Source organism: Choloepus didactylus, chromosome 19 (genome assembly GCF_015220235.1).
Source record: "Choloepus didactylus isolate mChoDid1 chromosome 19, mChoDid1.pri, whole genome shotgun sequence".
Lineage (NCBI taxonomy): Eukaryota > Metazoa > Chordata > Mammalia > Pilosa > Megalonychidae > Choloepus > Choloepus didactylus.
The window spans coordinates 18,133,921-18,150,133 of record NC_051325.1 but is presented as its reverse complement, the minus strand read 5'-3'; the positions used below and the strand labels follow the sequence as shown (position 1 = coordinate 18,150,133).

The following is a 16,213-nucleotide window of genomic DNA, read 5'->3' as shown; positions in this document are numbered from 1 at the left end:
CTGGGTGCTTAAATGTTTCAGAAAAATGGGCAAATAGAAATTTTTAAAAACCTCATCCATTCCCTAAGAATTGTCATTCAGGTGGAAAATCAGGAATTAGAAATTTAATCCTTAACTCACTTTCAAGAAATGCTGGTTTGGAATTGAATTTCCAGCAGTTAGAAATTCTCTTCTTGGTCTCAGGTGCAGACGATGCATTTCAGGGGCATGGAAGGGTTAGAGTCTTTTCCCAGTACGATTGCAAATGTCACTTTTTCTACTTTACAAATTTCTTTGAGCCCAGCATCTGTACTCAGTGAGCTGTTCCAAGCATCTCATTTCTGTTTTTGCTGAACTCATTTCAAAGGGTCGACATCCATCGCCCACCTGGTGGCAGAAGTTTGGAGTAGTTCCTAATGTAATCATTGGCATTTTTTTTTAACTCTGGCTGTAATAATGACCTTAGATGTGACTTATTTGCAATCAGAGAAAACCTAGCCTAGTGCCCCCAAGCCTTTGAAGCTCATAATGCCAAAGTTTTTAATAGAACATCTATTAAATGCTTGTTTTTTATTGCTCTGTTCATTTTTGAGGGAATAAGTCACCATAGCTCTGTAGTAGAATTTTGGAATCCTGGCATGAGGCAAGAGCTGCTAAAAGAGTGAGAATTGGGCATTTCCCCATTATATGTTGGCCTTAAAGAAATGTCTGGGTAAAAGGAAAATAAAATCAAATTCTGAAATGAAATTCTCAAGGCACTGCTAGGCATCAGGGACACAAGAGCAATCAAGGACAAGTGCCTTTGTCTCATAGAATTTACATTCTAGAGAGGGGAGACAGACAGTAGAAAAACAAACAGGGGAACAAGATAATAAAATAAGTGATATATTGAGGTAGATCAGGTGGTTGGGGAGAGCTTTATTGGGAGTTGTATTTGATCTTACATGTGAAGAATGAGAAGGAAGCAGGTATGTGAATATCTGGGAGTGGGGTGGGATGAGAACAGCAGGTATCAAGTTCCTGAGGCAGGAAGCAGCCTGGCAACAATGGAAGAACACAAAGGGAGCCAATAAATGTGGAACAGATGAGTGGGTGGGAGATGAGGCCAGAAGGACATCTGGGGCCCGAATGACATGTACATCCTAGGCCGTGGAATTGCATTTGGATCTTATTCTAAAAGTCATGAGTATTCAACAGGTGAGAAAAATGATCTGATTTGTATTTTAAAAGATCACTCTGACTAGTGTGTGGAGAATTGATTGTAGGGAGTTGAGATTTGAAGTTAGAGGATTATTGCAGTAACCCAGGCAGGAGACACCTGCAGAGGGTGAGCACAATGGATGAATACATGGTACATTTTGGAGTGAAACTGGTAGGACTTAAGATGGCTTAGACTGGGAAAGTAAATGAAGAGAATACCAAGGATGGCATTTCAGGTTTGGTTGAAATTCTTAGGTAGATAAGAGTACTATTCCTTGAGATGTGGAATACTGTACAGAGAACAGGTTTGTTGATATCAAGAGTGTCATTCTAGACTAGTTAAATTTGACATGCTGAATGGCAGCTGAATGAGGGGAAGTCATTAGGAATTGTATAGGACTCAAGGGCTGTGGGGAGTGAGTCCAGGTAAAATCCCAGACCCAAAGGGACAATGTGGAGGAGGTGGCTGTGTAACCCAGGGGACACAGACGGACATGGGAGAGAAAGCTCCTGATAGGAACTGTGACCGTAGGTTGAGGGACACAACTAGACCATGAAGACCGCCCAGGGAGGGAGATGGAGCAGGAGCCTGGGAAGGAAATATCTCAGGGTCCCTGCTGGCTGAGCCCTATAGGAGGCTTGGAAGTTCATGGGTGTGGCCCCTAGAGGCCAGCCTCCCAGAGCACCCAGTTGGTGGTGCAGGGTGGAGAGTGGATCTGGAAGGGCAGACAGAAGACATCCAGTCCCAAATCCCAAACAAGAAGCCATGTGGGCAGTTGAAGACACGAACCTTCAGCTCAGTAAAGAGACCAGGATGGAGATAGAAAATAATGTCTAACCAAATATCCTATATCAAAATCAGGTGAATTTAGAGATAGTTCTCCTAAAATTTATTAGCTCCCTTGGACAGACTTGCAGAAGGGGAACGTTGAGAGAAAAGGGGAAGTACAATAACGTAATTGGGAGGCATAAGGAAGTTGTTTGGAATCTGTATTTCTAAAGAAGTCTGCGAAGTAGAAGCAGGATAATTTCAAGCTCTACCCCATCCCCTAAAAATGACATGACATTCCAGCTTATCTGGTTCTACATTTCTGAAGACTGAAAAAGACGAAATGGCCTAATGAAAACTGTCAATCCATGAAGTTTTAAATCGAACTTTCAGGGAGAAAAAAAATTGGGGTTGCCTTATGGAGAAATTTTTAATTACCAAGAAAAAAAAAAGCACTGTGTAAGACTTCATATTTGTGTGAATAATTAATGAAGGCTGGAAAAAAAGAAATGTTTGGCTTAAGCCTTAAGTTTTAAGTCTGTGCTCATCAGAGAATCACAGGTTCTTGCCAAAATTTAGCTTAGCCGTGATGACAGATGAATCTGTAATTAAGCTTCATTCTGTGTGTGGGTTTACTAAGGAAAAAACATCTTTAAACTTCAATATAGTTTTGAACTCTAGTGGTAAATATTTAAATAAGAGTATTAAAACTTTGTACTTCCAGAAGGGTTAGAGCCAAAAGGCCTGTCACCACCCCACAAGAAGAGCAAAGCAAAGAAGCCAGAATCATCAAAGGACTCTAGTGAGGGTAAGTCTTGTCCTTTCCTTTCTTTAAAAAATTGTGCCATGAATGATTGCATGGTGTGTGAATGTATTTTAATAAAACTGAATTTAATTAATTAAAAAAAAATTGTGCCATGAAAAGAAACATAATTCTTAAATTGTGATAGACTTTCATATTCAGATATTACTAAGGGTCCAAAAATTGCAGAGCAATTCTTTTATTCTTTCCTCATATATTTACTATGCCATAAAAGGTAAGGAAGAAATATCAGATCTAGCTTGTTGTCAAAGCAAAACATAATTTCCATTTGTGCAAAGTGAAAAACTGAAGGTAGTACTTACAAGCTAGGTGTTCTTGAACTGTGTGAGGGTGAAAGGCCAGATCAATATGTGATGAACAGCACGTGAGCTATTGGCTTATTGGGATCATTTGTTTCTCTCCTGAGCGCATTCTGAGCCTTCCCAGAATCAAACCTCAGCAATGGAAGTGAGACACGTTTCCTGTTTTTAATGTTCTCTTCCATTTTCTAGAAGCCAAGTTACTTTTGCATTTTTGCACTAAATAGGCAGGTCCAAATTGGCTTCGTTTTCTGAAGAAATAACACTGTCTCTCTTTTGCAGCATTAGTACCACTTTCAGGTCACTCGAATTTTCTTTTAAAATGCAGATGACAGTTTCAATTTTTTTTTTCAAGTGACTCTCTAAGAGTATCTTCTAAAAGGGGAAAGTGTGTATTCCTTCTACTTTCTTGCCTAGAGTCCCATTTTCCTCCACTGTGAAATGAAGAGGATAATAATACTGATGGTGTTAGTTTGTGGCTACCAGGAAGAAATGCCAAGATGGAAGTAGAAGTGCAAAAGACTTATAGAGAGAAACGCCAGTGATAAGGGGAGAGGAGTAGTGTGAGTAAACGAAAGGAGAGAAGGAAGGAAGGTCGATTGGAGAGGAAGAGCTCCGTGTGCAGTATGGTCTAAGAAAGTCTGCAGAGGCACAGAGCAAGGACTGGCTACCGAAGAGCCCGGTATTGGGCAGAAATGGCTAGTTTCTAGCATCCCCCTGTCCCATGCTGAGCCACTGGCTGCACACAGCATGGGGAGAAAGTCTGAACAAGACACTGCAGAGGATTCCAAAGGGTGGCCGCTGGATGCTGCCGGCTAACTACACCCCTAGTAACAGGTCCTCTCTTGAAGGCAAATCTTGAACAACACAGTAACTCCTTGAACATTGGGGTTCCAGATGATAAATACCCCTACTATCCTCACCCTGCTCCCAGTTCAGAACCAACTGAGCAGGCAAAGCTGTAAGAAAGTTAGAAATCAGAACATTGCCTTCATTACTAATAAGGTTAGACATCTGCACCTGGTCGGCCTGCCCTTAGATGGGTTTCCTAATGCTGGATTTCATTCACGAATGGGCAAGACTGAAGCTCTGTCCTCTCAGGAGCAAGAGCAGACACCCTCTCCTCCTGGACAGAGGCTGCCCTGGTGAATTTACTCTATGGAGAAGAGCAGACCAGGCCATGTCCTCTCTGTAGACAAGAATTGTTGAGAGGAAGTCAAGATAGGACTTTTCTTTCTTCCTGTCTCACTATAAGTGAGGGGATGTGAGAAGGGCACAGAGAGGGATATGCCCTCTGTTAGTAGGACAAACATTTCCTACTAACAGAAAATAATAGAAACACTCTGTGTAAAATGCCTAGCGCAGGTCTGGCATTCCATTATTGATGGCTATTATCATAACCGACATAATCAGGGCCACCCGAATTCATTGAAACGTGCTTGAAAATTTAGGATCATTCGGTGATAGCCACACTTAGAACCATGGAAAAGGCCAGCAGCTCTACCTGGCCCAAGATGGTAAGCTTTGTTAATATATGACTGGAAGAATATAGACAGATCTTGTATCTCCTGCTATAATTAGGTCATTTCCTGGACATTCTCTTAAGGCCCTGATTGGAAATTGTGTAGGGGCAAAACAACAATTGCCTTTTCCCTAAGGAGACTCCACATTACTGAGTGACTCTGATCAAATGCATGACATATGTCAAAGGTAATTTTCCAGAGCCTGCATCTGTCATCCTTTCAGAGCATCACATGGTCAGTAATAAACTGTAGCAGTTCTGTCACCTTTGATTAACAAGATAATTCCTCTGAATTACTCTTCCCAGTGTGCGAATGGTTTATTTTACTTCCCAAATAAGTTACTTTGTTTAGGAACATCTTCCCATAATCCTAATATGAGTCAATAATATGGCTTTACGTGCCCCAAATATATGGTCTGAGAACCTGCTATGAGTCATAAAGTCTCAGATGAAAACGTGATACTTTGCATTTGTTACTGGGAACATTCTGTCTGTGTCATCAGGAGTGCACTGTAAATATTACTTATTCTTCTGAAATATGTGGGAATTATGCATTTATTCCTAAGACAGCTTCAAAGAAAAAATATACAAATAAAAAGTACTGGGGAATACATAGAGGAAGGTAGAAGACACTGACATGCTAATGGTAGAAGAGTCTGTGGTATGTTGTTTATTATTTATCAATGTTTCGATTTGACAAAAATACTTATATACCTGAATTTGTAAGTTGTGCTTTTGCATGTATTTCATTTCCTCTCAGGTTTTGGAGAGTCACAATTTTTCTTTCCAATGAGCTGTGCAAATGGAACATTGTATCATGGGTGAATCATGACCATTCTCTCCAAATCTTCCTCCTATTTTAGAGTTACCAATCCTTCTAGTTTAGTCATCTGTAATATTGTTTAGGCAGAGAACCTTGTGGTATTTTTAGGTATAGATCACTCAGCCCCATTATACTTCTCTCCTACCTTAAGGCTCCCTGTCCAGCTCTCCACCCTCACAGGTCATACTGAATACTTTGGCACATCTTATCACATACAGTCTCAGAAAAAGTCATAGAGAGTGGAGTTACAACAAAAACTTACCTAGATTTTATTTTTAAGTATGGATTGCAAATGGTTCTTTAACTTGCTCAACTCGTCTCCACCCCTACCCCCTACAAACTACTAAAAGATTCACTAATCCTTTGTCCTTCCTCCCTTCTGGAAATTAGAATTAGTTTCTTGGATGAAGGAAATATTGCCATCATCACAGTATTAATTGAAGCATTCTTACTTTACTTAAGGAAGTAGATATTTCACATTAAAAATTAAAAACTAAAGCTTTCCTAATATATATTTGCATTTTTTATATTGTAGACTTTTGGATATAGAGTTCTGTTTTCATTACTTTTATTGAAAATTCATGGACCACAGTGTACTTTGGTGTAACATACTGCCACATCATGACAATAATTAAATAATTTCTCATTTTGGGCCTCAAAGTGATTGGCTAGCACCTAATGTAAACGATAATTCTGTCTATGAACCAGCAAGTAATATGCAGAATTGTTTGAAAGTCTGGTTAATTCTAGTTCCATTAATTCAAACTCCCAATAATTTATATAACGCCATGAAAGAATAACACTATGAAACAGAAAATTTAGCAACCTTAATGAAACATGTTTTTCTAGCACTTACTTCCATCTTCCAGAAATTCCTTTAGTGAGTTTCTCTCAGGTTTTGTTTACCTGAAAATGTTATTTTGCTTTTGTATTTTAAAAGACAATTTGTCTGAGTAAAAATTCCAAATTGATGATTATTTTCTTGCAACACTTTGAAGACATTTTTCCACAGTCTTCTAGTTTCTGTAGTTGTTGAGAAGTAATCTCTTAAATTTAATTGCTTTCTTTTAAGTTATCTGACTTCTTTCTGGCTGCTTTGATAATCCACTCTTTATCTTTGGTCTTCTGTGGTTTTGCTATGATGTGTCTAGATGTAGATTCTTTTTTAATTATCCTTCCTAGTCTTTTTAAATTATCCTTTCTAGGAATTCCGCTTCTTGGATCTGAGAATGGATATCTTTCATTAGTTCTGAAAAATTATCACTTATTTCTTCACCAAATATTACTTTTCCACTGCTTTCTATTCAATATTTCTCTTTCCTCCATGACTTTTAACCTGTTACCAGAAACTGATTCTGGTAACCTGTAATCTACTTTCTGTCTTCATGAACTTGCTTATTCTAGGTATTTCATGTAAGTGACATCATGTAAGGTTTGTCCTTTTGTGTCTGTCTGATTTTGCTCTGTATGATGTCTTCATGATTCATCCATACATGGATCAGAACTTCATTTCTTTTTATGGATAATATTCCATTGGGCATGTATACCATGCTTTCTTTATCCATTCATCTGTGATGGACACTTGGCTTGCTACCCCCTTTTCGCTATTGTGAATAACATTGCTATGAACCTTTGTGTACAAAGATCTGTTCGAGTCCTTGTTTTCAATTCTTTTGGGTATATAACTAGAAGTGGAATAATTTGGTTACTCTATGCTTAACTTTTAGAGGAAGCACTGAACTTTTCTATAGCGGCTTCACTATTTGACATTCCCACCAACAATGTACAAGGATTTCTATTTCTCTGATTCCTCACTAACATTTTCTGTTTTATTTTTTAATTTTTAATTTTAATTATTTTAATTAAATATTTTAATATTTTATTTTAATTATAGCCATCTTATGAACTGGCAGTTCATTGTGGTTTTGGTTTGCATTTCTCTAATGGCTAATGATGTTGAGCATTTTCTCATGTGCTTATTTGCATTTGTGTTTCTTCTTCAGAAAAATGTCTATGTCCTTCACCCATTTGGTTGCCTTTTTTCATTGAGTTGCAGGAGTTCTTTATATATTCTGAATACAATTCCCTTATCAGATATATGAATTGCAAATATTTTTTCCCATTATGTAGGTTGTCTTTTCACATTCGTTAGAGTGTTCTTTAAGGCACTTTTTTAAAATGTCATCAAAGTCCAACTTATCTGTTTTCTTCTGTTGTTGCTTGTGCTTTCAGTGTCGTATGTAAGAAACCATTCCCTAATCCACATTCATGAAATTTATGCTTAATATTTCTTCTAACAGTTTTAGCTCTTATATTTAGATCTTTGAGTTAATTTTTGTATTTGATATGAGGTTGAGGTGCCACTGTATTCGTTTTCACATGGTTAACCAGTTGTCCCATCAACATAGATTCAAAAGTCTATTCTTTTCCCATTAAATTGTCTTCACATCCTTATCAAAAGTCAAGGGGTCATAGATGCATGGATTTATGTGTCAACTCTTAATTCTATTACATTGTTCTATATGTCTGTCCTTGTGCCAGTACCAAACTGTTTTGATTACTTTAGATATGTAGTAAGGTTTGAAACTGGGAAGTGTGAGTTCTCCAACTTTGTTCTTCCTTTTCAAGATGTTTTGGCTATTCAGAGTGCATGGCCATTATATATAAATTTGACAATTGGCTTTACTATTCCTGCAAAAAAGGCTGCTGGAATTTTGATTGGGATTACATTAAATCTGTAAATTGCTTTGGGTAGAATTATTACCATAGCAATATTAAGTCTTGCAAACAATGAGTATGGGATGACTTTGCAGTTATTGAGGTCTTCTTTAATTTTTTTCAACAATATTTTCTGGTTTCCATTGTACAATGTTTGCGTCATATATTTTGAGGTCCTGTTATTAGATGAATGTATGTGTATAATTGTTACACTTATTGAATTGACCCTTTTATCAATATTTCATGTCCTCTGTTCCTTGTAACAGTTTTTGCTTATTTTATCTGATATTAGTATAGCCACCCTAGCTTTCTTTTGGTCACTATTTGCATGGAATATTTTTTCCCATCCTTTAACTTTCAACCTATCTGTGTTTTTGCATTAAGCTGAGTCTTGTGTAGATATCATATAGTTGGGTCATGTTTTTATTTTATTAGACCATTCTTCCTAACTTTGCCTTTTGACTGGAGAGTGTAATTCATTTACATGTAAAGTAGTAACTGGTAATACAGGTCTTACTTCTGCCATTCTGTTAGTTGATTCTGTGAATCATATATTTTTTGGTCCCTCATTTCTTCCATTTCTGCGTACTTTTATATTTAGTTGATCTTATAGTGAGCTATTTAGAATCCCTTTTCATTTACTTTTCTGTATATATTTTTAGATATTTTAGTTTTGGTTGTCATGGACTCAATCAGATTTTGTTTCTCTGGGAATATCTTATTCTCTTCCCTCTTTTTTGAAAGACAGTTTTGCCAGATATAGAACTTTTTATTGATACTTTTTTCTTTCAGCACTTTAAATATGCATTCTAGTACTCATTGTTTCTGATGAGAACTCAGCACTTAATCTTCTTGAGCTTCCATTGTATGTGATGAGTCACTTCTCTCTTGCTTTTTTTCAGGATTGTCCCTTTGTTTCTGTGTTCTAATGTTTGATTATAATGTCTCAGCATGACTCTCTTTGAATTTATCCTATTTGGAATTCATTGAAGTTCTTGAATGTATGTATTCATGTCTTTTGTTAAATTTTGGAAGTACTCTGCCATTATTTCTTTAGATATTCTGCCCCTTTCTCTCTTTCTTCTCCGTTATGGGATTCCTGTATGCATATGTTGATACATTTGACGTTGTCCTACAGGTCTCTTAGGCCTATTTGCTTTTCTTCATTCCTCAGATCAGATCATTTCAATTGTCCCATAATCAGGTTTTATGATTCTTTCTTCTGCCAGCTCCTATCTGCTTTTGAACCCCTGTACAGAATTTTTTATTGCTCAGCCAGGTGGGAGAAGGGCCAGTAAAGCTTGATGAGGTTTTCCTACCATTTTTGTTACATTTTTCTTGATTCAGTGCCTGCCCCGGTACTGCAGCCCTTTAGCTGTTTTCCAAACCGCTGAGAAAGTTGATTCTGTCCATTTCGTCTGGTTTTTCAATTTTGCTGTGGCAGGCAGGGGTTGGGGGCAGGGGGCGGGACCTGGAGCCTCTCACTCTGCCATCTTGCTGATGTCACACTCCTTGTTTTTGCTACTGATTTTCAAATCCATGTTAATGTGTGCATAAGATTAGGAAATTGCAATAGAGACTTTTTCCTCTCTACCCAAAGCTAAGACAGGCAGATGTCCCACTGTATTCATTGCCCTAGCTTGTGTTTCTCAGGGTATATTCCTGTATCTGCATCATCAACATCATGTGGGAACTTGTTGGAAATGCAAATTCTAAGACCCATCCCAGACCTACTGAATCAGGAACAATGGAGGTGGGACCCAATAATCTGTGTTTTAAAAAATTCTCCAGTTAATTCAGATGCATTCTCAAGTTTGAGAACCACTGCTCTATAGTCTAAATCAGTTGGCAGATACCCCAAACCAAACACTGATTTCAGTGCTCATAATGTTTGATTCAAGTTCTTTCATCATTTCTCACGTCTAAGGATTTCTCTTAAATAAGCACCTGCTTGGCCATGTTCAAGACTCAGATTAAATAGATAGATATCTACAGATATACATGCATGCATATCTACATATGTTTCTACATCCATCCATACATACATATGTAATAAACAGTCTGGGAATACAGAAGGGACAGGACAAAATTTTGTAGACTTTCTTTTTTTATTTTCTAAATTTATGTGTAATTGAATATCTTTTTAAAGGGTATGCCTTCTTTTATATTTGTAAAACAAAATCACTGATATGTTAATTTAAAAAACTAAACAGACTTTACTCTGCTAAGCTCAGTAGCAGGTCTAGATCAATAATATTCTCCATATATTCAGCTCCAAAACTTTCAGTAATGAACATGGCATTTTCTACCGTATTTTTATTGAAAGCCATAACAGTTTGACTCCTGCTCTATAATTGTAGTTACATAGAATATTCAACAAGCATTCATGCGACACTCATTCTTCAGGAAACTGAGCTCTTGGGATGTTAATTCAAACAGCCCCTAAGTTCTATCCTAAAATATTAATGATCGTTTTTGTCAAATGAAATTATCCATGTGGAAACATTTGGAAGCTATTAAAGCACTACACAAATATGAGGCATCTAATGTTGATATTAGAGTTATTTTTATTAAATTAATTTTTCTGAGTATGTGGACCATTGGTGTAATGTACCTCATATTTCCTGAGAGGCAGAATTTTCTCTCTGTCCCTATTATTTCTACTTCATATTAAAGTATCGTGTGAAATGCTGTTTTTTGGGGTGGCTGGACAGAAAGGACATTATTTCAGAATGCCATGTGGTAGTTCAAGCATTATATTTATAAGCATTATCTTTAATTTAATTTTTGACAAGTGCAATGAAGGGTAAAATCAGGTAGTCATAAGTTGTACTTTGCCATCACTCAAACAAGTTAAGTGATTGACCTTTTTTTTTAAATTAAAAAAAAAACAAGTATGAGGAAAAGCAGCTTTCTCATGAAGAAAAGCTTTGTCTTATCCTCTAGACCTTAACATTCCAAGAAATTAAGCAAATGCATATTTCCAGGGTGAAAATCAGAATATAATAAAAGCCTATTCCACCATCTTACTTTAAATATATTCTGTATATTATGCCTGTCTGAGAGCCATTCTTAACTAGCCCTGTGCCCCAAGGCTACAATAGTTTGTTTCATTTTTGAAGCAGTTTTATTGCAATATATTCACATACCATACAATCCATCCAAAGTGTACAATCATTGGCTTTTAATATAATCACAGAGTTGTGCATTCATCACCACAATCAATTTTAGAACATTTCCATTACTCCAAAAAGAAAAACCCAAGACCCCTCAGCAGCCACCTGTCAATCCCTCTATCTTCCCCAACTCTACGTCACCACTAATTTATTTGTCTCTATAGATTAATGTATATTTACATTTTATATAAATGGAATAATATAATATGTAGTACTTTGTGTCTGGTTTCTTTCACTTAGCATAATGTTTTTAATTAGAGAAGTTAATAGTAAAACTATAATGTTCCCATATACCTCCTTATTGTTTACACTTTGCATGAGTGTGGTACATTTGTTAAAATCGAAAGAATATTGAAACAGTACTATTAACTATAATTCAAAGTTTATATTAGGTGTATTTTTTCCCCTATACCACCCTATTATCAACATCTTGTATTAGTGTGGGACATTGGTTATAATTCGTGAAAGAACATTCTTATACTTGTACTATTAACTGCAGTCCATTGTCCACAACAGGGTTCACTGATATACAGTCCCATGTTTGATCTTCTAACTTTCCTTCTAAATGACCCAAAACTTCCCCCTTTCAACCACATTCACATACATAATTCAGCACTGTTAAGTAATGTGCTACCTTCACCACATTCCCTTTTCAAACCTTTACAATCAACCTAAATAGTTCCCCATTCTCTACCCCAATTTATCTATAATTATACCCATATTATAGGTATCTGTATAATTATACCTATATTACAGATTCTATCATTCTGAGTTTGCTTATTATGATTAGTTTATGTCTGTGAGATCATAAAATATTTGTTCTTTTTGTCTGGCTAATTTCACTCAACATAATGTCCTCAGTGTTCATCCATGTTGCCGCGTGCATCAGGAATTCATTCCATTTTACAGCTGAATAATATTCCATTGTATGTATATGATGCATTTTGTTTATCCATTCATTGTCTGACGGACACTTGGGTTGCTTCCATCTTTCGGCAATTGTGAATAATGTCACTATGAACATTGGTGTGCCAATATCTCTTCCAGTATCTGCTTTCAGTTCTTTTGGGTATATCCCAAGTAGCAGGATTGCCAGATCATAATGTAATTCTATTGTTAGCTTCCTGAGGAACTGCCAAACTGTCTTCCACAGTAGCCGCGCCATTTTACATTGCCACCAGCAATGAATGAGTGTTCCTGTTTCTCCACATCCTTTCCAAAACTTGTAGTTTTTTTTTTTTTTAACAGTAGCTGTTCTAGTGAGTGTGAAATAATATCTCATTGTGGTTTTGATTTGCATTTCCCTAGTAGCTAGTGATATTGAACATTCTTACAGGTGTTTTTTAGTCATTTATGTATATCCAATTTGGAGAAATGTCTATTCAAATCTTTTGGCTATTTTTTACTTGGGTTGTTTGTCTTTTTATTGTTGAGTCGTAGGATTTCTTTATAATTAAACCCTTATCAGATTTGTGGTTTCCAAATAAGTTTTCTGTCCACTTTTATGACAAAGTCCTTTGCACAAATTTTTTTTCCTTAATGTTAATTGTGATGAGGTCCCATTTATCTATTTTTTTTCTTTCATTGCTTGTGCTTTGGGTGTAAAGTCTCAGAAAACACTGCCTAACACAAGGTCCTGAAGATGCTTTCCTATGCTTTCTTCTAGGAGTTTGATATTTCTGGCTCTTATATTAAATTCTGTGATCCATTTTTTAATTAAATTCAGTTTTATTGAGATATATTCACGTATCATACAGTCATCCATGGTGTACAATCAACTGTTCACAGTACCATCATATTGTTGTTATTCATCATCCCAATCTATTTTTGAACTTTTTCCTTACACCAGAAAGAATAAGAATCAGAATAAAAAATAAAAGAACACCCAGCTCACCACCCCCATCCCACCCTATTTTTCCTTCAGGTTTTGTCCCCATTTATCTACTCATCCATCCATACACTGGATAAAGGGAGTGGGATCCACAAGGTTTTCACAATCACACTGTCACCCCTTGTAAGCTACATTGCTATACAATCATCGTCAAGAGTCAAGGCTACTGGGTTGCAGTTTGATAGTTTCAGATATTTTCTTCTAGCTATTCCAATACATTAAAACCTAAGAAGTGTTATATATATAGTGCTAAAGAATGTGCACCAGAGTGACCTCTCGACTCCATTCGAAATCTCTCAGCCACTGAAGCTTTATTTAGTTTCATTTCACATCCCCCTTTTGGTCAAGAAGATGTTCTCGATCCCACAATGCCGGGTACAAATTCATGCCCAGGAGTCATATCCTGCGTTGCCAGGGAGATTGAGATCCCTGGGAGTCAAGACCCACGTAGGGGGAGGGCAGTGAGATCACCTGCCAAGGTGGCTTAGCTAGAGAGAGAGGGCCACATCTGAGCAACAAAGAGCCACTTGGGGGAGACTCTTGGCACAATTATAAGCAGGTTTAGCCGCTCCTTTGCAGTAAAGAGCTTCATAGAGCTTCATAAGGGCAAGGCCCATGATAGAGGGCTTGGCACATCAAACCACCAGTCCTCAATGTTTGTGACACCATCAGCATCAGTCCAGGTGAGGAAGTACAACATTTCTGCATTTTCCCCCAGCTCCTCAGGGGGGCCCTGCAAATATACTTTTATCCTCTGCCCAAATTACTTTGGGATGTGTTGCTATTTCATCCCATATCTTACTTCTATATCTCACTTCCTATTCAAAGTTATATGTAATTGTGGTGTTTGAACAAATTGACTGTAGAAGATACATTGTTTAGAAAATATAGATCCTGCACCAAATAGACATCTCTTCCCTTTGATTCACATGGAAGTTGAAGTTTTAACACACAATTTCGACCTTTACCCTTTGGCCCGGTTTGCCCTAGTCTTAACCAGATCTGCTTCATTCATATCTCTAATTGAAGTCTGGGCTCTTTTTCAGCTTTTTTTTTTATTTTTCCTGTAACAGTTGCTGTATGTGCTAATACTGACATTCATATTTGCCAGGCTCTAGTTCTGAGTTTCAGGTGTCACAGAGATACCCAATGTTCCAGAGACCAATCAGGTTATACACTAAGAGATCAGCATCTCAGAGTTTGGAGATAGCCATTACAATTCAGGAATAGATTTGACTGCTGTGAGAGCTTACAATCTAGGGACCATTACAATAATTATTTCCCTGTTAGGCTGTGCTCTAAGATTCAATTTTGAGTTTACACACTGTAATTAGTCCATATTGGTGAGGCATTATACTGTTTGTCTTTGTTTCTGGTATATTTCACTCAAAATGCTGTCTACAAGATCCATTCACCTTGTTGCATGTCTCACAGCTTCACTCCTTCTTGTAGTTCCTCAATATTCCATTGTATGCATACACCACAGTTCATCATTCTGTTCCTCAGTCAATGTCCCGTTAGGCTACCTCCAACCACGGCAAATCATGAATACTGCTTCCATAAACACCAGTGTGCAAATGTCCATTCAAGTCTCTGCTCTCAGATCTTCCAATGACATACCCCATAATGACGTTGCAGGACCTTGTGGCCCCCACATACTTAGCTTCCTGTGGAACCACCACACTGACCTCCAGAAAGGCTACATCATTCTGCCTGCTCATCAACAGTAGATAGATACATCCCTCTCTCCATGTTTTCTCCAACATTTTTATTGCAATTTATATTTTTTCCTCCAATTTTATAGTGTTATATTCACATACCATACATTTATCCACAGTGTACAGTCAGTTGTTCATGATATCATTATAAAGTTGTACATTTATCATCACAATCAGCACTTAAACATATTGATTACTCCAAACAAAAAGTTTTGTTTTTTAGTGAATAATAAAAAAGATGATAAAAAGAAAAATAACATGTCATACAATAGAATATAATAGTAAGGATGGAAAACAACACCACTACCAAGAATCCCATATCCTTCCCTTTTATCCCCTCTCATACACATTTAGCTTTGGTGTATATTGCCTTTGTTACATTTAATGGAAGCATATTACAATGCTCCTGTTGACCGTAGGCTCCAGTTTGCTTTGATTATGTTTTTTTCTCCAATACCATCCCTTTTTCAACACTCTGCATGGTTGACATTCATTTGTTCTCCCACGTGTGAGCACATTTTTATATTTGTACATTTAGTAACAGTCATTGGCCACTCCAGTTTTTTGCCAAGTTACACAGTCCCAGTCTTCATCATCTATCTTTACCTCTGGTGTCATACATTCCCCTATCCCACCTCTTTCAGCTTTACTCACAGACATGTTCAGTGTACTTACAATATTGTGCTACCATCACACAGTATTATGCTATCTATTTCTAGATCTATACAATCAATTCTGCTGAACATTCTGTAGTCCTTCAGCATCAAATGCCTGATCTCTACTCTCTTTCTATCTTGTGGTAGCCTGTACTGACAGCTTTTAACTCTCAAACTTTGTTCATTGATCCATTTTGAGTTAACTTTTATATGGTATGAGATAGTGGTTCCTTTTCATTCTTTTGATTTTGAAATCTAGTCCTCTCAGCACCATTTGTTGAAGAGACTAGTCTGTCCCAGTTGAATGGACTTGGAAGCCTTGTCAAAAATCGATTGACATAGATTTGAGGGTCACTATCAGTTTGATTCCATTGATCAATATGTCTATCTGTATGCCAGTACCATGCTCTTTTGACAACTGTAGCTTTGTAATATGCTTTAAAGTCAGAAGTGTGAGCCTTGCAATGTCAGTCTTCTTTTTTCAAGATGGTTTTGGCTATTCAGGGTCCCTTACTGTGCCAAGTAAATTTGATAATTGGATTTTCCATTTCTGCAAAGATCTGTAAATTGAGTTGGGTAGAATTGACATTTTAACAATATTTAGTCTTCCAATCCATGAACGCAAACTGTCCTTCCATT

General features: G+C 37.0%; 1 protein-coding gene across 6 annotated transcripts in view; it reads left to right on the top strand.

The window, feature by feature from the left end:
• Nucleotides 1-16,213, top strand: part of MACROD2 (mono-ADP ribosylhydrolase 2) — a 2,227,780-nt gene that overhangs the window by 2,033,757 nt on the left and 177,810 nt on the right. For all 6 annotated transcript variants that reach the window (XM_037811787.1, XM_037811788.1, XM_037811785.1 and 3 more), the window contains one exon: nt 2,673-2,756. In XM_037811787.1, the coding sequence (XP_037667715.1) occupies nt 2,673-2,756 (84 nt within the window). The remainder of the gene's footprint in view (nt 1-2,672; nt 2,757-16,213) is intronic.